The 22,774-nt window shown below is 42.0% G+C and overlaps 1 protein-coding gene across 1 annotated transcript in view; it reads left to right on the top strand.

Annotated features, from left to right (window-relative positions):
• SAMM50 (SAMM50 sorting and assembly machinery component) overlaps positions 1 to 6,363 on the top strand; it is a 35,459-nt gene extending 29,096 nt beyond the window's left edge. Inside the window, exons 11-15 of the mRNA XM_074936709.1 lie at positions 94 to 164; positions 1,938 to 2,005; positions 3,125 to 3,271; positions 4,843 to 4,984; positions 5,843 to 6,363. Coding sequence (XP_074792810.1) covers positions 94 to 164; positions 1,938 to 2,005; positions 3,125 to 3,271; positions 4,843 to 4,984; positions 5,843 to 5,888 — 474 coding nt within the window. The 3' untranslated portion in view covers positions 5,889 to 6,363. The remainder of the gene's footprint in view (positions 1 to 93; positions 165 to 1,937; positions 2,006 to 3,124; positions 3,272 to 4,842; positions 4,985 to 5,842) is intronic.
• The last annotated feature ends 16,411 nt before the right edge of the window (positions 6,364 to 22,774 follow it).

Below are 22,774 nucleotides of genomic sequence, written 5' to 3'. Positions count from 1 at the left end.
GCATGTGTCTTGAATGGCAGAATTTGACCAACACTGTTATACGGTATCTGAATAATACACAATTTTAAAAAACAAATTTGTTTTTTTCCTAAGGTTTTTTCAGCAACTCTCTGGGGTGGAATGTTGGTTCCTATTGGAGATAAACCCTCCAGTATTGCTGATAGGCAAGTAATGCATTTAATTCTCATTGTCCTGTTTGACTCTCTCTTCATTGTTTTCTGTAAACTCAGACAATATACTATGAAAACTCCGTAGTTGCTGTTTCTTTTGCATTAAGAAGGGGAGGTTTTCCTTTCTTCCTTTCTGTCTTGTTATGGGTACTAAACCAGGCAAGATCCCGTTTAATTTGAGCACCACATTAACATTTCAAGCATACCTCATATTCATCATTTCCATGATAAAGGTTGTTATATAAACTTGCAGTGGTTGCCATTAAATAGCAAATATGTGTCACCTTCAGTAGTTAAATTTACCATATTATTTGCATAATTACCCATTGTAAGTTTAGGAAATATTGCAGAGAAGGTAAATACATTGAGTGGTAACCCCATCTTATAACAGTGGTGTATTCTAGCTCGGGCTTTAAAATACAGATCTTTAACAAATGTTTGTAACAGTAATGCCATAAATATAAAGGGAAGGGTAACCACCTTTCTGTATACAGTGCTATAAAATCCCTCCCGGCCAGAGGTAAAACCCTTTCACCTGTAAAGGGTTGAGAAGCTAAGGTAACCTCGCTGGCACCTGACCCAAAATGACCAATGAGGGGACAAGACCCTTTCAAATCCGGGGGGGGGGGAGAAACAAAGGGTCTGTCTGTCTGTGTGATGCTTTTGCCGGGAACAGATCAGACTTGCAAGCCTTCCAACTCCTGTTAAATTAGTAAGTAATCTAGCTAGAAAATGTGTTAGATTTTCTTTTGTTTAATGGCTGGTAAAATAAGATGTGCTGGAGGGAATGTATATACCTGTTTTTGTGTCTTTTTGTAACTTAAGGTTTTGCCTAGACAGGTTCTCTATGTTTTGAATCTGTAAGGTATTTACCATCCTGATTTTACAGAGGTGATTCTTTTACCTTTAATTAAAATTCTTCTTTTAAGAACCTGATTGACTTTTCATTGTTCTTAAGATCCAAGGGTTTGGGTCTGTGTTCACCTGTACCAATTGGTGAGGATTATTATCAAGCCTTCCCCAGCAAAGGGGGTGTAGGACTTGGGGGAAAACATCTCCAAGTGGTCTCTTTTTCTGTTCTTTGTTTAAAACGCTTGGTGGTGGCAGCATACTGTTCAAGGACAAGGTAAAGTTTGTAACTTGGGGAAGTTTTTAACCTAAGCTGGTAAGAATAAGCCTAGAGGGTCTTTCATTCAGGTCCCCACATCTGTACCCTAGAGTTCAGAGTGGGGAAGGAACCTTGACAAGTAAATATTTAGACTTTGATATTTGTAAATAATAATCCTGTGAACTGCTTTAACTTTAAGCCGTGTTTAGATATTGTGTTATGGGTGCAGGTAGAACATATTAAGACAGTTGGAACTTACTGAGAACTAAGTTCAGGATTCTGCATTTCTCTTCCAATGGTGAGAACCATCAGCACCTAACCCTGTAAAGGAACTGCATTTCTTACACTGATTGTGACATCAGGCATAGCAAAGGAAATGCAGACCCCTGTATTTTGGTCTTGGTAAGTAAAGATTTTTTTTTTTTTCAAATAATTTTAAAATGCTTTTATTTTTAATTTAAGTAAACCTAAATATGTCGTCCTCTTGATTTGAGTTGTTTATAGCTCTTGTATTTTCTTAAAAGCATTTCACTTGTAAAAAGGTTTCCTGTAATTCTGAATATAAATTTCAAAGAATTGATAAGTGTATATTTTACAATTTAACTAGAACACTTTTACTAAGGATTATTTATTTGATTAAAAATGACTTTGCTCATTAGGTTTTACCTTGGTGGACCAACGAGTGTGCGTGGATTCAGTATGTACAGCATTGGACCCCAAAGCGAAGGTGTGAGACTCTTAAATCCCAGTCTAATATCAACGTAATAATAATTTTTAAGGCTAGGGTTTGTATCTTTGTTACTTATTACAAATTTCAAATAACTGGAAACTGCTTTGCCTCTGGCATTTTTTTCTCAGAAAGGGTGGGTATAATCCCAAGGGTCTGAGAAGTTTTAGGTGTCTTTGATCTCCTATTATGTTACTAGTTCACCATGGAACAAAGCCAGTAGCCCTCAGGTATATTTCTAGACTACTTATACTTCTTCTAAACTGACTCTGCATGTAGGCTTGTTTAGGCTATTGTACCTTTACTCCTTACAGTCTTCTCTAAGCTTTCTCACTTCTAAAGGAATATTTAAAACTTCCCGATATCCTTCAAAGGGTATTAAGATATTGTGTATGTGTGGCTACTACTAAAACAAGTTGAGGGTGAGGCAGAGTTAATACTGCTTCAGTAGGCCTGCTGCTTTCTTAAGATATCCTTGCAAGAGACAGGGCTAACAAAATGTCTTTGACCTTCAAGAGCTTCATCTGAATTTACTGATGTTTGTTTACAGGAGTGACTTAGATTTCAGTCTCCAGTGAGTCACCTTGATTTTTTGCAAACAACCTTCTAAGATTTAAAAAACAAAATGTGGTTAGAGTAGTGATTGTACTGAATCTATATTTGGAACAGCATATGCTCATGTAGTTTATATATAAAACAATGGGGTTTTGTTTAGGAGAAAGGGATTTGGGAGCCAGGAGCTTCCTCAATTCTAATCCTTGCTCTACTACTGACTTCATGTGACTGTAAAATAGTCACTCAATCATATCATTTCCCTTTCTTTAAAATGGGGATACCTGTTTCAGAGGTGTACAGTAGGTGGACTATGCTGAACACCGAACAGGTCCCTGCTCCAAATAGCTAGTCTAAAGGCAGAGATAAAAAAGGAAGAGTACTGAGGAGAATTAAAGGGTGTTAGCTAAGTGTTTAATTTATCCTTGTTGGAGGTGGGAACCTCTGGTAAGTAGATTGTAGCTATATAAAGCAATTTAGGAAGTTCCTCCTGTATCGTATGTAGAAAAGTTTCCATTTGGTGTATTCCATGGTAAATGCTGTTTTTAAAATGTTTTCCTCATGTAGGTGATTACCTTGGAGGAGAAGCCTATTGGGCTGGGGGCCTGCACTTGTACACACCTCTCCCTTTTCGGCCAGGTCGTGGGGGATTTGGAGACCTCTTTAGAACACACTTCTTCCTCAATGCTGGAAACCTCTGTAATCTTAACTACGGTAAGAAGCAAGATACTTATAAACCATTGCAACCTGATCCACCAAGTCCAAAGAGCATTATAAAGTTGTTAGATATTTGTTCACTCAAAGCTATTAGTTTACAGCGTATAATATAGTGGGCCAATAAAAGACAACTTTTGGTAGGCTGCATATTTGAACGGTAACTTTAGTAAATCTCTATCTACAGCACTTGGTTTTAAAGCCTGTTGGGCCAGGAACTTTTCAAGTTGCAGAAGCGGTGGGTGGAAGTCTAATTGTGGTATTTCCATATATTTGTTCACCTTCTGGTGTGCTTGCTTGGGGCTGGTCTACACTATGCAGTTAGGTCGATGTCAGGCAGCTTACGTCAACCTACTTATGTCCGTGTCTACGCTACAATATTCATCCCGCCGATGTAAGTGCCCTACTACACCGATATAGTAACTGCATGTCCACGAGAGGTGTAGAGCTCATGTCGGTGTAGTTAGGGCAACACAGTGTCTGTGTAGACACTGCTTTACTTAGATCGCTGTTGGCTGTCTTGTCAGTTGTCAAGGCAGGAGCCGTGAAATTGATGAGGCTGCCCGGCTCCCAGCAGGGAGAGGAGGGGCCTAAGAAACAGGGGCAGGTAGGTCCCGCTCCCCGGCATGAGAAGCCCCAGGTGGCTTCCCCCCGCTCCTGGAGAGGAACCAGGACCAGAGGAGGGTTGGCATCCCACTGGGAGCCTGTGGAGCAGCAAGTCCCAGCAAGGAGCTGCCACCCGAGCTGTGAGACTGGACTGTTCACTCCCCACACTGTGCCTCTTAGGTTGGTGGAAGCACTCCTGGTGAGGATGTACACCACAAATTCAGGGAGGGTAATGTGGGCACTCACCAATGCAGTAATATTGCAATGGCTGTAAGTCAACATAATGTAGGTCAACTTATCTTTCTAGTGCAGATATACCCTTACTGCCCACTATCCCAGGCAGACTACTCTGAAAAGGGTTTGCAGGCAAACAGAAGAATCAAACTAGAATTCTGTGCTCAGATTAATTAAACTTGGTAGTACCATAACATGTCCAAGGGTGCAATAACTAGTTTGATTTCCCACACACACACTTTACTCCTTCAGCTTCCTTTTCTTCCAAAGTCTCTTCAGCTATTTTGCTGGAGATAGTGTGAGCAGCTAATATTATAGTGACATTTGTTACCTTTGTAGCTTGAAGGAAGAGGTGAATTAACTCATGCAGTGAAGGTGCATTTTATATACAATTGAGCAGCATAGGCATCTGATTTAAAATCAGTAGAAATTTATTGAAGATGCTAAATGCTCTCTTTAATACTGGGTACCATAACCGTGGAAAGTAGACAGTGGCTCTTAAACACCAGAAAGGAAGTGCAGAGTAGTGATTCCTGGATCTGAGATGGATCTGAGATGCTGAGGATCCATGGGAGTTGTAGACACTTTGTATGGGGTGGGGTTTGATTCTTTGTTTGTAGTGGATGTTCCAAAGTGCTAGGTGTACTGGCCCTGAAAATTTTAGTTGGCCCTTGAACTTCTTGACGGTGTGGTTTGATTACCAGTCTCCAAACGTTTCTTTCCCTTCTCAGGTGAAGGTCCCAAAGCTCATCTCCGGAAGCTGGCTGAGTTCATCCGATGGTCTTACGGTGCTGGAATAGTGCTCAGACTTGGAAACATTGCTAGATTAGAACTTAACTACTGTATCCCTATGGGAGTACAGGGTAGTGACAGGTTTGTGTTTTTATAGTTTTTTTAGAATATTGACTAATTTTTAAGAGTACCTAGAATCTTATTCATCTGCTTCAGTGAGAATTTTAGTCTTGTGTGTGTTCTTTATCTATTTATTCCTTGGAGATTTCTCAGCACTGAAGCATTTTTCTTTCAGCCAACTTTTTCCACATTGGTTTCAGAAGTACTTCTCAATTTAGAACCATTTATATCTCAGGTTTCAAAGTTCACTGAACTTTGAGTTCAGCTGTTGAAATTGTATGAATAAAAGTGTGGCAGGTTCTATTTCTTTACAATAAGGAAATACAGACTCAAACAGCTGATGATGCTTTCCTTATCCATTCAAAAAAATTTTAAAGGTTACCAAACATGGAATTTCCCACCTGGAAAAAGTAAGCTTTTTAGAAAGTTAGGCATTGATAATGGGAGGGCAGGGTTATAATTGCATTTTGTAGCCAGCTATGATTTTATCTACTGAGTGAATGGTACAATACACCATCAGAAAGCTTCAGTGGGAATACAGTTTCAGATTTTGCAAATAAAACTTGAGGTCAGCAAAAGTCTATTTTCTGAGTTGTTGACGTAGTTAAGATGGATCCTTAGTTTTATCGTGCCAAATTCTGTTAACTTCATTAGGGCTAAAGGTGGTGTGAGAGAGTGCAGAATTTGGCCTGTAATCTTCCATTACCGATAGGCTGAAAAGCATGGAAAATATTTAACATAGCTTTTTTTCCTCAAAATATATTTGAATTGTAGTTTTCCAAGGATTAAAAATAGTGAAAATCTGAGGGGGAGGGCACTGTCCAAAGATACCTTATGTATCATGCTAATACTATGCACTGTATTGCCTTTTTCTTTCAGGATATGTGATGGTGTCCAGTTTGGAGCTGGAATAAGATTCCTGTAATATTACACAAACACTTCACGCTTCTGTCAAAAAAGAGAGCACTTGAATAAAATATGGCTCACAGTGATTCCAGTTTTTTTTTTCCTTGAAGTATAAATGTGCCTTTGAATGATTAACCTCTCAGACTTCACAGGAAACTACATTAAAGAATTATTCTGGAAAGGTGCACTGTACCTCTGATTTTTATCAAAGGCAGGCGGACTCTTTCATGGGATTTTAAAACTATTTTAACTTTTACTGAGGCTGTTGATACTTAAAATGAGAAAAAAAATAGGTATGTTGGAAACTAGTGCTGGGATAACTCCACAGCATTATAATTGTCAGTGGACTACTTGTCTCATAAAACCCTAACAGATGTTTAGGATGGTCCTACTATATACATATACCATGTAAAGGTTAATACAGTGGGATATTCTTTTTCTGTACTTACATTATGCCAAGTTGGATGAATAGAGAGAATGCCATGAAAAATTCCAGTATCAAGCACTTTTCAGTGTGTAACAAGCATAATGGTTATACCTACAGGAAAGTACTCTGATAAAAATACTATTTTGAATGTTGTAAATGAGCTGTATTGAAAATTGGACCCTAAAAACTTTGTCCTTTTTTCAAAAATTTGAACCCAACTGTCCTGAATGAATGAATAGTAAAATTCAAAGACTAAGTTTGTAGACGTTCTTGATTCAGAAACAGCTGATTCGTCAGACTCTCAGTGAAGCAGGCAGTTAAAATACGTTGTCATGTTTATGACAAATTTCCTGCTCTACCTTGGTGGGTCTTGCGCTTATTGGCGGATTTGCTCGCCTTGGAGCTTCACGGCAGCCCTCAGCTTGGCTGTTTTTCTGAACCCACAGTCCAGGTCGACGACTCCTGTGTCTGACCAGGAGTTGGGAGGATTTGGGGGGAACCCGGGCCCGCCCTCTACTCTGGGTTCCAGCCCAGGACCCTGTGGAATACAGCTGTCTAGAGTGCCTCCTGGAACAGATGTGTGACAGCTACAACTCCCTGGGCTACTTCCCCATGGCCTCCTCCCAACACCTTCTTTATCCTCACCATAGGACCATCCTCCTGGTGTCTGATAATGCTTGTACACCTCAGTCCTCCAACAGTGTGCGTTCTCATTCTCAGATCCTCGTGCCTCTTGCTCCCAGCTCCTCTCACACACACCACAAACTGAAGTGAGCTCCTTTTTAAAACCCAGGTGCCTTGATTAGCCTGCCTTAATTGATTCTAGCAGCTTCTTGATTGGCTGCAGGTGTTCTAATCAGCCTGTCTTAATTGTCTCCAGAAGGTTCCTGATTGTTCTGGAACCTTCCCTGTTACCTTACCCAGGTAAAAGGGACCTACTTAGGCTGGGGCTAATATATCTGCCTTCTATTACTCTCCTATAGCCATCTGGCCCGACCCTGTCACATATTGTACTGTAGACAAGTCTTGCAGTGCCAGGTTTAAAAGCTGCATTTTGTACTTCAATACTTTCTGCAGCAGTTGCGGAAAAAAAAAAGTTGTCGACTTCTATATTTGAGATCGGATACTACTATCATATTACTTGGTTGTATATCAAAGGCGAGTTTTGACTTTTATATCCATTTCACTTTTAAATTGCACTCTGCTATAATGGCTAAGCATATTTTTGAGTTTTAAAAGCATTCTTATAAGATAGCTAGTGTAAATCACTTGCCCTGTTCTAATGACTGCTTTCAAGACACTTCAGTAGATTTATTCCATATAAATTTAACACAGATTTGTTAAATTGTCATTGAAATGTTCCAGCACAGGCATAAAATCTGCTTGCCTTACATCAAAATCTACACTTTTGTTAGTCATTGTAGAAATTAAAAATAAGTAATAAAATGGCTCGTCCTGGAGAAGTAGAGTCTTGCATGTCTATTAATGCTGCTCAACTATCTTACTTTGTTCAGTTGGTTTTCCTGGTGTCTAAGTCCTTTGGAGCCATTATCCAGTGCTGATCCTCAACTAGAAAATAGTCAAGGGACTACTTGGTCATTGGGCACGAACATGTTCTCTTGAATCGCTCTGTCCTGCTGAAGGCTCAGGTTTACCACACTTGCAAAATACTGTGACTTTAATAGCGAAAGCTATAAAGCCCAGGAGTGAAATCTTCGTCCCACTGAACTTAATGGCAAAACTCCCGTTAACTTTAATGAGGCCAAGATTTCACCCCAGATGTTTTGGTATTGGCGAAAGTTGCTGCTTGACTCATAGGTATAACCCACTTAAACATGGTGTTGATTTGCGTGGTTGTGTGAACCTCTGCTTTCCCAAACATCTGTCTGTTTTAAAATACTGCATCAACAGGATAGCAAACTTGAAATGGAGTGCATAGATTGTCAGTAACAGTATAGTTTTAAAGAACCTTTATCTGATTGAATCATTAGCAGTGTATTGAAAAGCAAATGCAATTTAGTTCTTGGAATTAAAATTGACCACATGATAAATTAATATTTAACAAAGCAGTTACGAGGGACTGTTTTTTACTGTTAAGTCTTATTACATTAAGGGGCTCAACAAATGAGTGTTTCCTGGTAGTGTTTATGCATTTTGACATAACTCCTCCTTTTTAGTAGGAGTGGGAATATTTACATAATAAAGGGTAACCTAAGCATTCTTTCATGGCAGTTAAAAGTAGAATTTGTCCAAGTTGTTCAGGCTTCTAAACTAGATTAATTTCTACTAGCTTTGTCACTCTCTCCAGAGATATGAAAAGCTCCTTATATACACGTAAGCCTTGTCGCCAGATGAAAGAACAGTCAATTAAAATTTTGTACTTTCCAGCGCTAGAGAATACCAAGGCCACAACCGTCAGTCATTTTTTAAAAGGCAAGGTGACGTGCCTGAATTGAATCCTAAACATCTATAAAAATTGCTTCAGTTTTCATGCTAAGAAATTACAGTTAATCCCAACCTTAATTTCCAGAAAACTGATCTGATATTGAACTGTTGAAGGATAATGAATGACTGAGTTGGTTTTTGGCATATTGCCTTTAGAAGAGTTGATGTGGTATGTGTAGAAGAATTTCCCTGAAGCAATCATATAAATCAAACACTTTTACTTCCAGGGATCACTCCAGGCTAACATGGTTGTAGTTGACATACCTCCAATTGAAACTTATTGCTGCCACCTCAGTGGATATGTCTACACTGCAATATAAGTTGAGAATTAATGGGACTTGAGTCATCTGACCGTGTGTTAGAGAACCCAGGGCTTAAGCATCTACACTGATTGTCAACCACAGGTTAATAATTTTCTAACCTGGGCTTGAACCCGGAACTCCAGTGTCCACACTACAGCACACAGACCAGAGTCAAACTAACCATATCACAGCCTCTATCGCCCTCCCAAAATGTGGCCACTCTAGCTCTTTGATTGTGGTGCAATGTGAGGAAACTTGACTGTCCACCCTGCACACTACTGGAAATTTGAACAACCCCCAACACATCCTGCTGAGCAGTCATTTTGGTCTGTGCGCTCCACAGCAGCGGAAGTGAGCAACATGGAGGAGGCGCCCTTTGAAGAACTACACTTGCTTGAACTTTCACTCCTGTGTCAGAAATGGGCACAGCTTCCATGAGACACTGGTGGACATTTTGGCTGCGTTTTCTGATCCACTGAAGGGCACCTGACAGTTATGATGGAGGAGGGGAGGACACAAACGTGGCAGAGTCAAACTGGCTGATTCTGCTCATGTCAGGGGCCATTAGCAGCTGTCTTAGACTGGCATTTCTGGAGCTGAGTGGTCAGACCACATCGTCATGCAGACCTGAGGTGATCTCAGTGCGTCCAGAACTTTTGCGAAAGAAAACTACATTTCTGGAACTTTGTGAGCAGCTTGCCCCAACCCTTCAGCACAAAGACGCATGAGGGTGGCCATGCTGGTCCAGAAGTGGGTTGCTATAAACATCTGGAAACTGGCCACCCCAAATTGCTACAGGTCTGTTGCCAGCAGCGGCACCGACTTGGTGGGTGGTGCAGGGCTGGAGCACCCACAGGGGAAAAATTAGTGAGTGCTCAGCACCCCCCAGCAGCCAAGCTCCCCCGTCCTCACTTCTCTTCTTCCCCCCCCAACCCCTGAGTGTGCCATGTCCCCACCCCGCCCCCTCCCTCCCAGCACTTCCTCCCCCCCCACCGTCTAACAGCTGTTTGGCAGCACTTAGGACTTTCAGGGAGGGAAGGGGAGGAGCAGGGACACAGCGTGCTCCGGGGAGGAGGTGGAGAAGAAGCAGGGCAGGGGCAGAGACTTGGGGGGGGAAAGGGGTGGAAAAAGGGAGGGGGTGGAGCCAGGGGCGGGAGGGCAGAGTCGAGCACCCACTGGGCAGAGGGGAAGTCGGTGCCAATGGTTGCCAGCCTGTTTGGTATTGGAAAGTCAATTGCAGGTAAAGTGGCGGTGAAGGTTTCTGAGGCAATCAAGCATGTGGTTTACCCCAAAGTGGCGTTCATAAAAGGTATGCCTGAGGTAATTGGTGGCTTTGAGGCAATGGAGTTTCCAAATTTTGATGGAGCAATTGATGGGACTCGTGCCCATAGTTTGCCCTTCTCAAGGACCACGAGTACATAAATCGCAAAATTATACAGGTACTTGTGGACTGCAGAGGTCATTCTATGAATGTCAATGTGGGTTGCACTGGAAAAGTTCATGATGTCTTTCATTGATCAGGAGTCTACATTCATGGACAGGCTGGGACACTGTTCCCACCAAATGGCATCGTCACAAACAGAGTTCCTGTTACTCTGGGGGACCCTGTGTACCTCTTGCCTTTGATTATGAAACTGTACCCTGATATCAGAGGTCCTGGCAAAAGACAGTTTAATGACACTTTCAGCAGGTGTAGAATGGTTGTTTGAATGTGCATTTGGCAGATTGAAATCCTGTCGGAGATGGGTTATGACTGCTTGCAAACAAGCAGAACTCCATGGCCGCCATCCTCACACCATCTCCCTTCCCCGCATGTTTCTGGACAAAATTCAAACCAGTCTTATTTTGGGGCAAATGACTGTCATCTGTGAACTGTATTTAACTAAAACGTACTAGATTTATAAATGGAACACAGTTCCACCTCTCCTCGCCCCTCCTCCAGGTTCATTGCTTTCAGATAGTTTGTTAGACCATTGAGCAGTCACAGAGCAGTGTACTTATGACAGTGGCAATGTAAGGTTATTTTTAACAAACAGGAATACCCTAGCAAAAATCTGCACCTTTCAAGTAAAAATTTGGTTTCAATTTTTACTGTTAAAGTTTTCTGGTTGCCATTTTGAACTCCATGTGGTGGAGACAGGAGGTGGGAGTGAGCAAAGGCACTGGCATACAATTTGCCATTAGTGGATACATTTTGCATTTGGTTCGAAGAACATAAGAGGAGCCATACGTGGTTAGACCAAAGATCCATCAGCCCAGTATCCTGTCTTCCAACAATGGTCAATGCTTGGTGCTTCAGAGGGAATGAAGAGAACAGGTAATCATCAAGTGATCCATCCCCTGTCACTCATTCCCAGCTTCTGGCAAACAGAGGCTAGGGACACCATCCTTGCTATTGATAACCTATCCTCCATGAATTTTTTTTTTTTTTTGAACCCTGTTATAATCTTGGCCTTCACAACATCTTCCGGCAAAGAGTTCCACAGGTTGATTTGTGCATTGTGTGAAGAAATACTTCCTTTTGTTTTTAAACCTGCTGCCTATTAATTTCATTTGGTGACCCCTAGTTCTTGTACTATGAGAAGGAGTAAATAACACTTCCTTATTTACTTTCTCCACACCAGTCATGATTTTTCAGACACCTCTCATATCCCAGCCTTAGTCATGTCCTTTCCAAGCTGAAAAGTCCTGGTTTTATTAATCTCTCCTCATTAATTTCCTATTCCCCTATTAATAAACATTAAAATAGAGACAAACTTTACAGGCCTTGGAGCAGCTTCTGTCTGTCCCGTCTTCTGCAGGCTCCATAGTGAGCTGTTCTTTGGTTGGGGGCATCAAAAAGCTTCTTTGAGCATAGACCCAAGCTGTGCCACTGCTGCTCCTGCGGCAAAGCCGCCTCTGGGGCTGGTTTCAGTAACCGCCATTCTTCTTCGAGTGTTTGCTCATGTAGATTCTATTCTAGGTGCGTGGTCGTCCGAGACTTTTGTCTCAGTGGTACCCGTCGGACCAGCTGTGGCGCCCTCTGGGGTGCCACGCTCATGCTGCGGTATATCGGGTGTCATTGGCCCTACGCCCTCTCAATTCCTCCTTACCGCCTGTGGTGGTCAGTCAGAGCACCTTTCTTGCTGAGCAAGAGCTAGTGGTTTCTCCTGTTTGAACTTCATGCCTTAGGGCCTTTGTACATGGTTTACCTATAGTAGTGTGAAGTAGTTGGAAGGTCTCCTTCTTGGTCGCTGTAACTTCGGCCCATAGGGTGTCAGATGAGGGTGCTCACGTTGGAGCTACCTTATGTGGCCTTCAAAAAGGACAAGGCCCAGCTGCTTCCACACCTGGCTTTTTCTGCCCGAGGTCCTCTCCCAGTTTCATACTGGTCAAGACATATACTTGCCAGTCTTTGGTCCAAAGCCTTATGCAATGGATGAGGAACGCAGGCTTCATACCCTGGATGTCAGGCAGGCGCTGGCCTTCTACATAGATAGAACCAAGCCGTTCTGTAAGTCAACACAGTTGTTTGCTGTGGCAGACAGGATGAAGGGTTGCTCAGTGTCTGCCCAGAGAATCATGTCTTGGAATACGGCCTGAATCCGCTATTTTTATGAGCTGGCAAAGGTGCCCCGCGGGCGAACATGAGGGTTCACTCAACTAGGGCACAGACGACATTGGTGGCCTTCCTGGCACAGGTGCTGATCCAAGAAATCTGTCTGGCTACCACCTGGTCATCCATCCACATGTTCGCATCTCATTACGTGTTTACCCAGCAAGCTTGAGATGACGCTGCCTTTGGCAGAGTAATGCTGCAAGACTGAACTCGGAGCCCACCTCTGAGGATACTGCTTGAGTCACCTAGAATGGAATAGACATGAGCAAGCACTCAAAGAATTAAAACTGGTTACCTACCTTTTCGTAACTGTTCTTCGAGATGTGTTGCTCACATCCATTTCATTACCCGCCCTCCTGCCCCTCTGTCGGAGTTGTCGGCAAGAAGGAATTGAGAGGGCGTGGGGTCGGTGGCGCCTGATATACCGCGGCACGAGCGTGGCCCTCCAGAGGGTGCCCCAGCTGACCGTACGGCTACCGGTAAGACGAAAAAATCTGACTGTGCACGTGGGCGCACACACACCTAGAATGGAATGGACATGAGCAACACATCTTGAAGAACAACAGTTATGAAAAGGTAGATAACTGGTTTGGGTTCTTTTGCTGGCCTCTCTCAGCACCAGCTGCTGGCTCCATCAGTCCCCATGCTGGATTCTGGAACCAGCAGAGCCCCATCCTGGCTGACCAGATCAGTGTGCACTGACGTTGGCTTTGTGCTCTGTGCAGTACCCAGCATCCAGTCAAATTCCTTATAAAATGGCTATGATGTGTGCAAGTTGCCCAAGGTACAGTTCTGGTCCCTGGTACTTGGTCTTCAGCTGCTTAATCTGTTCCCTGCACTGGTGACTGATCCAGTAAATTTGCAATGCTGCCAGTTTTTTGGCTATTTGCTGATATGCGTGGTCATCCCTGGTACTCTTGCTAAAATGCTGTTGTGCTGACCTCACACCAGAGATTCCCCAAACTCTGACTGTGCTCCCGGAACCATGAAGCAAACGACTTCTTCTGGTCAGTCTCCATTGGAAACATAAGGTTCTCTGAAAGGGTTTGCTCAGTGGTCAGAAAAAAATGGAAGGGTTAATGCTAACTCACTGAACAAGGAAGCATTTTTGTAGCCCTTAAACCGGTGATTTATACATCTCTTCAGCTGGAGGTAGGTTGAGATGCTTTTACTTTGTAACCCTGCCCAACAATGTACGACAAGTTGAAAGATAACATCTAATTACTCAACTTATTTTTGTGAAAATCCCTTGGGCTCACTATTAGCTGTATGTGAGCATATATTATTTGAAAGATGGTATCTTCAGCTGTGTTGTCCCCTCACATCATGGTAGGGCCATAGTATGGGTGGTCAGTGGTAATGCAGGAGGAATAGTATCACCTTGTGAACCACCGCCCCTGGTTCCTCTAGCGGTGAGATCTCTTTAAACTGTTCCATCCAAGTGAAAAGCTGCTCCCCTGCTTTTACACTTGTGACGGCTGGCAGGATCATAGCACAAGATGTGACAAAAGAGTAAACTGGCAGGGATTGATTCACATCTTGGAAGCAGGTTTACTATGACATTATTAATAAGGTAATTGCTTTGCAGTTTAAAAAATCCCCACATTTTAAAATTAGATACTTCTAAACAGGAGAACATTACTGGGGCAAATGAGTTAATGTAGTGGTTTTTATTTTAAGCATTATCTAGGCCTCTGCTTAACGTCAACGGAAGTACGTAGAGGGGCAGAGGCTAATACTATGGCACTTATTACTGTGTGTGAGACAATGCCTGACAAACGAACTATCAGCAATAATTTGTTCTGAAACATTGATGAGAGAATCTAGTCCATGGGATGGGCAATGTTTGACGAAGGGGATGTTATGACAGACAGCACCAACCATGAACTTACAGACTCAAAACGGTCTATCTGCCAGTTTTATTACACTTGAGTACAAATGTGGACTACATGTCAGCTTATGCCACTGTGGCTCACATGTAGCTGCTCACCTAACCGGTTCCATTGACTTCAATGAAACTTCTTATGCAAACAATGGCTTGCCATGCTGAATAAGTAATGAAGGAAAATAGTAATACGAACTGCTTATAATGCTTTCGATCCACTGATCTCAAGGGTGGGATTCACAAAGGTACATTGGCACCAAAATCCTGTGTTTAGGCCCTACTGCGATCTGCAAGACTCTTGCTCAGCTGCTGCCTAACCCTGTAGGAGTCTAAGTTTGAGCAGTAAAATTTGTCTAGGTGCTTATGTTTCTGCCTTTGAGCATGTGCACTCCTGCCTCACGCAGTGTAGGGGTGCCTATCTCCTACTTAAGGCCTATAGCAGGGTTTCTCAGCCTGTGGGTCAGGACCTAAAACCGGGTTCCTAGAATGCTTTGAAAGGTTGTGTAGCAGCTCCTGGTGCCTCCTGTCCCATGGGGCTGGGTGGGCTTGCCTTTCTGGGCCAGGCACTGCAACCTATAGGGTCCCAGCACCACTCACGTTTAAAGTCGAGCTGTCATGATGATGGGAGTCCGGATAGGCCAAATGTGAGTGATTGGCAGTGCAACCCATAAGCCAGGTCACTTCACTCTCACAAATTTGATCCAGTTCGGGGGGGGCCAAACCTGAGCAATGCTGCAACCCCAAAGGCTGCAATGCCCGGAGTGGAGAGCCAGCCCCACAGCATGGGAGCTGCAGGAGCCGCCACTGGGTGGGGAGTGCTGGGCAAGACCCTGCTCCTCTCCTGGTTCAGATCCAACCAAAACCGCCTCAGGGCCTCTACCTCTAGATTTACTAGGTCACGACAGGCCATAAACATTTACAAAGGGGGCCTGAGCCCGAAACGGTTGAGAACCACTTCTCTAGAGAAATTCACTAACGAGGAGAAGATAGGCACTTGTCTGCATAAGTCATGTGCAGGGCCTGATCCACTAGGCATGCTCAGAGGCCACAACTCCGTACAAAATAGTTTGGGGGAGGGAGGAGAACCTCCTATATAACTGTTTGCCCAGTGGTTAGAGCACTCAGCTGAGATGCGGGAGACCATTGGTTCAAGCCCCACCCCCCACCTGTTGAGAAGGGATTCAAAAGAGATCTGCTATCTCTCAGGAGAGTGCTCTAACCACTGAGCTATGTTATATTCCAGTGTGGGACTCCCTCACTCTCTCCAGCTGAAGTTCTGTTTCAGTTGGATAATTAAGTATTAATTGGGAAAGGGCTCCCAAAAGAGTAAATCATCCTTACTCCATCACCCAGTGGTTAGGGCATCCCCCTGCAAGCCCGTTAGCTGCTAAACTCGATGAGAGGGGCAGTGCTTAGGCCACACCCCTCTGGTCAACATCTCCCATTGGCTACCTTAGACAGCTCCCCAACTAGCATGCTGGCTTGGGGGATCATATTCTAAGGCACCTATCACTGCCCTGGCCCCTTGTCATCATATAGGTGCCTAACTCAGCAGCACAGTGTTGTTCCTGTGATTTTCTAGGCCCCTGAAAGTTAGGCACCACGATGCTCAGCATCACTACTCCCAAGTCCCTTTGTGAATCTAGCCCAATGTGCCTTACAAGGGATGTCAGTATTGGCATCCCAAAATAAACACTTTAAATGACCAGCAGTCTCTTCATACCTGTCCCTACCTTGAGTTTTATGTAGGACAACATGCAGGACTAACTGCCTAAAATGGGTGGGATTCTGGGTGTGTATGATTTTAAACCTGCTCTAAAAGCCCTCTCTTCACAAAGGTTACCGCTGTGTGGGTAGCTATTGCTAGGAGGGTTTTAGCATGATTTCTCTGACCACAGCATGAGGTTTTAGCATGATTTCTCTTAAAACTGTGCAGCCAAATCTAGAACAGTTTTACAACACTGTCCAGGGTGGTTCGTGCTAGAACCCTATTAGCTACTGCTGTGCTTACAGCAATGTTTCACCGATGCTGGGAATGGCCTTATTGTACTGAATGGATACTGTGCCAGTCAGATTAGTGTAAGTTAAACAGTGTCCCCGGGGGCGGAAATCAGCCTGCAGCCAGTCAATTTAGCATATATACAAATAAAATCATCTTTACTTCTATGCATAAGCTAGTCTTCAATTCAATAAAATACACTAACAGGAAAAAAGTATTGGAACTGTAATATTGTCTACTGCAGTGGCTCTTAACCTTTCCAGACAACTGTACCCCTTTCAGGAGTCTGATTTGTCTTGAGGACCCCCAAGTTCCACCTCACTTAAAAACTACTTGGTTACAAAATCAGACATAAAAACACAAAAAAGTATCACAGCACCCTATTACTGAAAAATTGCTGACTTTATCATTTTTACCATATAATTAATAAAATAAACCAATTTCAAACACCATTCCATTGACACTCAGTTTTAATGAGCGCTTCACATACTTTCAAATATTAAACTAAGTAAAAAACTTTTCATACAACTTAAAATAGAGGCAAATGGAAAAACCATGGGGAAAGAACTTTGGGAACATTCAAATGACTCCGCATTGTTAAAGGTACATCCTTTACTTAACATATGCTGAAATCAAAAGCAGATCCTGCCCTAAGTTCCAAATGTAATCCTTTATTCCTAATAGGACATATTATATATAGTGGACCAACTTCTGTTGATGAAAGAGACAAGCTTTCAGGCTCCACAGAGCTCTTCATACAAGCTCTGGCAGATTTCCTAATGAATACTCAGTCAAAGGAATTTCATGGCTGGTGTGCAAGGTAACACTGGAGATGTGATTTTTCTAGGATATATAATACTGGTATCATTCAGTCTGGAAGATGATTAGAAGACTAATGCACTTTGCCTTCCTGGTGCTCTCACGTCCTATCCTTAGGGGCACCTTGTACTCTGGTTCAAGCTCCTAGGCCTTCCGCATCCTGGATCAAAAAAGCCATCTGTCAGGAAAACTGGCCGTGAACTAAATAATGTTTTTAAGGACTAACAACTAGTAGAATTATAGGGACTTAAGTTATTCATCCCCAATGTAGAAAAGTGGATCATTTGCTCACACCCATTGTGATCTGACTTAGAATTAAGATCTCCAATATTCTAGAATATTTTTCCCTATGAGAGGCTTATGCCCCGTCTGACAGGGCCAGGTCACACTCCTGTCTTCTCCTTTGTATCCGAAGAGTATTCAGACACTGTTCATTGTTAAACCCCACCATGCAATTTATGTCATTACTCTTCCCACCACCTCATTGAACCATACACAGGGTTGACAACATCAGTTTTACCTCCATCTTCTACCAAGGGAAGGGCAGTGATCTTTCCACGTGGAGAGCCTTCTTGGTTCTGGCTCTGCTATCTTGCCTCTCCCCAGCACTTTCTTCCTGTGCCGCCTTCTACCCTCTGAATTAATGAGCTAATTAGCACTTTGGTCTTCCCCAGCCAATTCTAGGTAGGCAAATCAGGTCCACCCCAGGGGGGTTAATTGGTGCTGAAGTGATCAGAGTGCTGGCTCAGGTGTTGATGCCAACTACTCCATCACACCTTCCCTGTCCTGCTCCCTAATAATCCGATCTCTCCTTCTTTTGTATATGCAGCAGCTATTTAGTCCATTTTTGCTCAGTCTCTAAATTTTACCAGTTCTATTTTTAAATATTATTCTCCCCCACCCAAAAAAAGAAAACACAGCTAGATTTGAAGATGTTTGCATACCGTATTTTACATCTCAAGTGTTGTATTTTTCTGATTTGCTGGCATACTGAAGTCAGTGAAGGTTTATATGCTCTCTGGACTGCATGTTTAGCTCATGAGCTTTACTGAGTCATACTTTACTGATTCAACCATATAATCTACTTTACCAGCTACACACCCATTTATTTCAATGGTTGAATGGGATGCTGCTGTACTTAGTTTTCCATGTTGCTAAAAATGATGCATATTTTAATACTTCAGTGGAAACTTTAGCAAATGAAATATGCACTCTGCCAGTCATGCTGCTGATCAACATTTGTTTGTTCAGCAGTTTCTAGTATATATTTTCTGGATTCAGTTACCTTATTTCAATGTATTCAAAGATTGAAAACATCAGTTTGGAAAGCTGCCTCATTTGCTTCAAGCAAATAAGAGGAAATTAGTTCCTTTACTAATTGCATGTTTTTCCCAAAGCTGTATGCAGACCTAAAATTGTGTGAACAAGGTAGGCAGTAAAATGCTTTCTCTAGATCTCCCTAAATTATATTAAAAACTACCACCATATTTGCCTCTTCTTGCAAGTCTCCTTCCTTCCTCAAAAAATATTACAGTAGTATGAGAGTTAACTTTATTTAGGATAGAAAAATACTGAAGAGTGACCAGTATACTCTCTAAGGGTGAAATTCATCTCTCTGTAGACAGCCAATACATCGTTTGTGTCCCAGCTTAAGGGGTGTGTATAGGCCTTGTGATTGCTTGTAAGCATTTGCATTGTACATTTAAAAAAAAGCCTCATAGGATAAATATTCCATTTAGTGAAGTGCAGCTTGACTACCAAAGTACATCTACAAACTATTTAAATCTTCCTAGTACAATAGCTAAACCATAGCATTATGTAATTTCACTCCCATATTATGGAAATACTTCTGCTACAATATGCTTGAGTAGTAAAGCTTATTAAGAATCTAACCCAGTGTAATAGACAGCAATGCATGTACTGAAATCTATGAAACACAGGAATGTTTCACCAAGATATGTGTTTTTATTAATGCAATATGCAAACCCACCCCCCACCCTACCAGCCATAAGAAGAGAAAAACTAAGTGGAGCAAAGCTGCAAAGTTAACAGCAGGAACAGTGAGAGCAAATGAGACACGACAGCGAAGGCCAATAGAAGGGAAAACAAAGTCTCCGGAGCCGGGATGTTTTGGGAAACCGAGAAGGCCACAGCAAGCTGGTTTGGACTGAAACAAAGAGCACCAGGAACAGAGGTCGTGGAATGGAACACCCCCAAAGGAGCCCAGGGCTTAAAACCCTCCTGAGAGCTGGAGCAATTCAGAGATCAGCAGCAGACCTGGACGGCCTGGGCCAGGACAAGAACTCCCATCCACCCTTCCCCCCCGCACTTCTTCTGACATTACACCCAGGCCTGGCCGGCCTTGGGTAGCGTATGTGAGTATGAAAGTGGATTAGGGCTTGGGGCATTAACGCTTTCTTTCTTCCCCTGAGTGAAGTGGGAGTGTTCCCAGCACTCTTTGCTGTTGTTTTATTATTTTATCAATAAAGCTTTAAACTTAGACCCTTGGTGTGCCTTGTCATCTCCTCCCTAAAAGATCCTTGGCCTCAGCCTGATCAACTGACGCCTTCAGGCAGGTTGGTAACAAAAATCTGTCACAAGGGCCAAAGATCAAATACCTCCAGGGCTTGAGGAAGGGATGTCTGATTAAAATAGGGACAATGGGGCATCTAAGAGAGCACAAACTACTTCTTTGTTTTGTGTTTAGGATTACAGTGAATACTGAACAGTAGCACAGCAAGCATGAGGAGCTCCAGAAAATCCTGCAGATTTAAAAAAAACATGTCCATGTGCTAAAGACTTATTTGTTTAAAACCTTGTGTATCATAGTACAGGAGTGACCCTTGAAGAAACAGAGTTCTAGGTTATGGGGTACCTGAGGGAGGATAGTCTAGTGGTTAGAACATTGGAAAGGGGAGTTTTGAGTACTGGTTACCTTCTCACTGTGGCACCATGGGCATTTAGGTCCAGCTCCACAAAGGTATTTAGGTATTTAACCCCCAGTGATTTAAATGGGTGTTAGGCACCTAAGTACCTTTGGGAATCTGGACCTTACTCCCTCTGTGCCTCAGTTTCCTCATCTGTAAAATGGGAATAATAGTTCCCTGGCTCACCAAGGAGGCAGGAGAGAAAATACTGCAGTAAAAGGTAAATACTGTGGTGGGAGTAAATACTAATAAGTGTTAATGGTAGCCACTGCACTGTGTTTTCCAGCTCAAGCTTTCCAAGTGTTTTAGCAGTATTAATGGATTAAGCTGAAGAGTTCCCTTATGAGGTAGGCATTATTCGCATTTAAACAAATGAGATGGAGGCCTAGAGAAGTAAAGTGTCCTACATAAAGAAAGGAAGTCTGATGGAGCTGGGAACAAAAACCAGGTCTCCTGTTCCAAGTCATATTCCTTAACCACATGAACCATCCTTTCCCTGGGAGGAAGAGAAATTGACTGAAATACTGTATAATATTATATAATTGTTACATGTATCTGCTTAACAACCAAGACATATACCTAATGTAACACAAGAGGGTACTTTTATCATTAAGGGCCAAATTCAATTAAATATTTTGTTTACTGACCACCTCAGCTCACATCTGTTAAGTATAGGGGCATATGACCAAGTGGCAGGCCTAGAGGACCTGAGTTCTAGTCTTTGCTGAGCAGGATACGTGATAAGAAGATGACAGGTATGGAGCTACTGAGTTCTACTTTTGCTGAATACTGAGATTTTTGACAAGTCACTTGTCTTCTGTGACTCTGTTAATCCCAGAGAGATAACTAGCTAAAGAGCAGAAAGCTCAGTGTGAACCAAATGCTGCATCTGGAATTGAGGTTGTGGAAGTGACTTTGCCACTTATCCCCTTGCCACTGACCAATGCCAGTTTTCACAGACTCCCAAGTATATCTTGGGCTCCATCATGCCATGACACCGTATCACTAAGTAAGCATGTTTTTACACCATGATTCAAATATCTTGCAATTTGGTTCTGTAGGCCAAATATTTCATGTCTGCTTTCTCATTCAGTAACCACATTGTTAACTACCTGTACTGTAACCTGGATGTTTTTAGTAGTTACTGCCTGCATTTAGGCCCTGATCCTGCAAAGACTAATATGCTTGCAATGTGACTAGTCAATGTGACTGCTCATGGTGGTCAAATGATGCACACGCTTACGTCTTTGCAAGATGTGTGATTTAGTAGCCATGCTTTTAATATGAAAGTCACAGGCAAAAGTAATTAAATTTATTAGAGGTTGTAATTTCCAAACAAACATATTTACTAAATGGCAAACCTAAGAAATTTATTACAATTGCAAAGCTTAAATGAAATGTTTTATTATATAGCAGTATTGACTTCATGAGTTGTTGTCTATACTCAGAATGTATAACAGTAAAATATTTACTCTTGATCGCTCCCACTAACTGAGATAATTGAAAGCCAGGTTGAAAACACTGCCTGATTCACAAGGACAATAGGAGGCTCAAATAAAGGGGTACTGTAAACTTGAAATCCAGTCAATTTAAAAAAAGTTAAAAGTAGCTCATAGGTCTCCACTTGTAATTGAGATCTGCTGTCAGTTTTAGTGCTTTTTAAAGACCCTATTTTCATTTAAAATGTTTCTCTCCTCTGTTGATTTGTGAAAAATTCACACAAACAACAGGAGCAGGTGACTAAACTTATGCAACGAACACCATGAAATTGACTATACACAAAGTCCAGTCAAATACACAAAGAAAACAAACCAAAGCAATAGAGGAATTTAAAAAAATCTCTCATCTTTCAGTTACAGCCACATTAGATGTTACTTGTAACAATAGCAGGGGAAAGATTTTCAGTAGGGCTGTCGATTAATCGCAGTTAACTAAAAAAAATCACGCGATTAACTAAAAAAAATTAATCATGATTAAAACAATTAATCGCAATTAATCCCAGTTTTAATTGCACTGTTAAACAGTAGAATACCAATTGAAATTTAATAAATATTTATGGATGTTTTTCTACATTTGCAAATATATTGATTTCAATTACAACACAAAATACAAAGTGTACAGTGCTCACTTTACATTATTTTTATTTACAAATATTTGTACTGAAAAATGATAAAAAATATTTTATATATAAGAAATATTTTCAACTCACCTCATACAAGTACGGTACTGCAATCTCTTTATCGTGAAAGGTTTCAGAGTAGCAGCCGTGTTAGTCTGTATCAGCAAAAAGAACGAGGAGTACTTGTGGCACAAGTATTCCTCGTTCTTTTTATCATGAAAGTGCAATTTACAAATGTAGATTTTTTTTTTTTTGGTTACATAACTGAACTCAAAAACAAAACAATGTAAAACTTTAGAACCTACAAGTCCACTAAGTCCTACTTCTTGTTCAGCCACGCTAACAGAACAAGTGTGTTTACATTTATGGGAGATAATGCTGCCC

This window comes from Natator depressus, chromosome 1 (assembly GCF_965152275.1).
Source record: "Natator depressus isolate rNatDep1 chromosome 1, rNatDep2.hap1, whole genome shotgun sequence".
NCBI lineage: Eukaryota > Metazoa > Chordata > Testudines > Cheloniidae > Natator > Natator depressus.
This window is presented reverse-complemented; position numbering and strand designations above follow the sequence as displayed.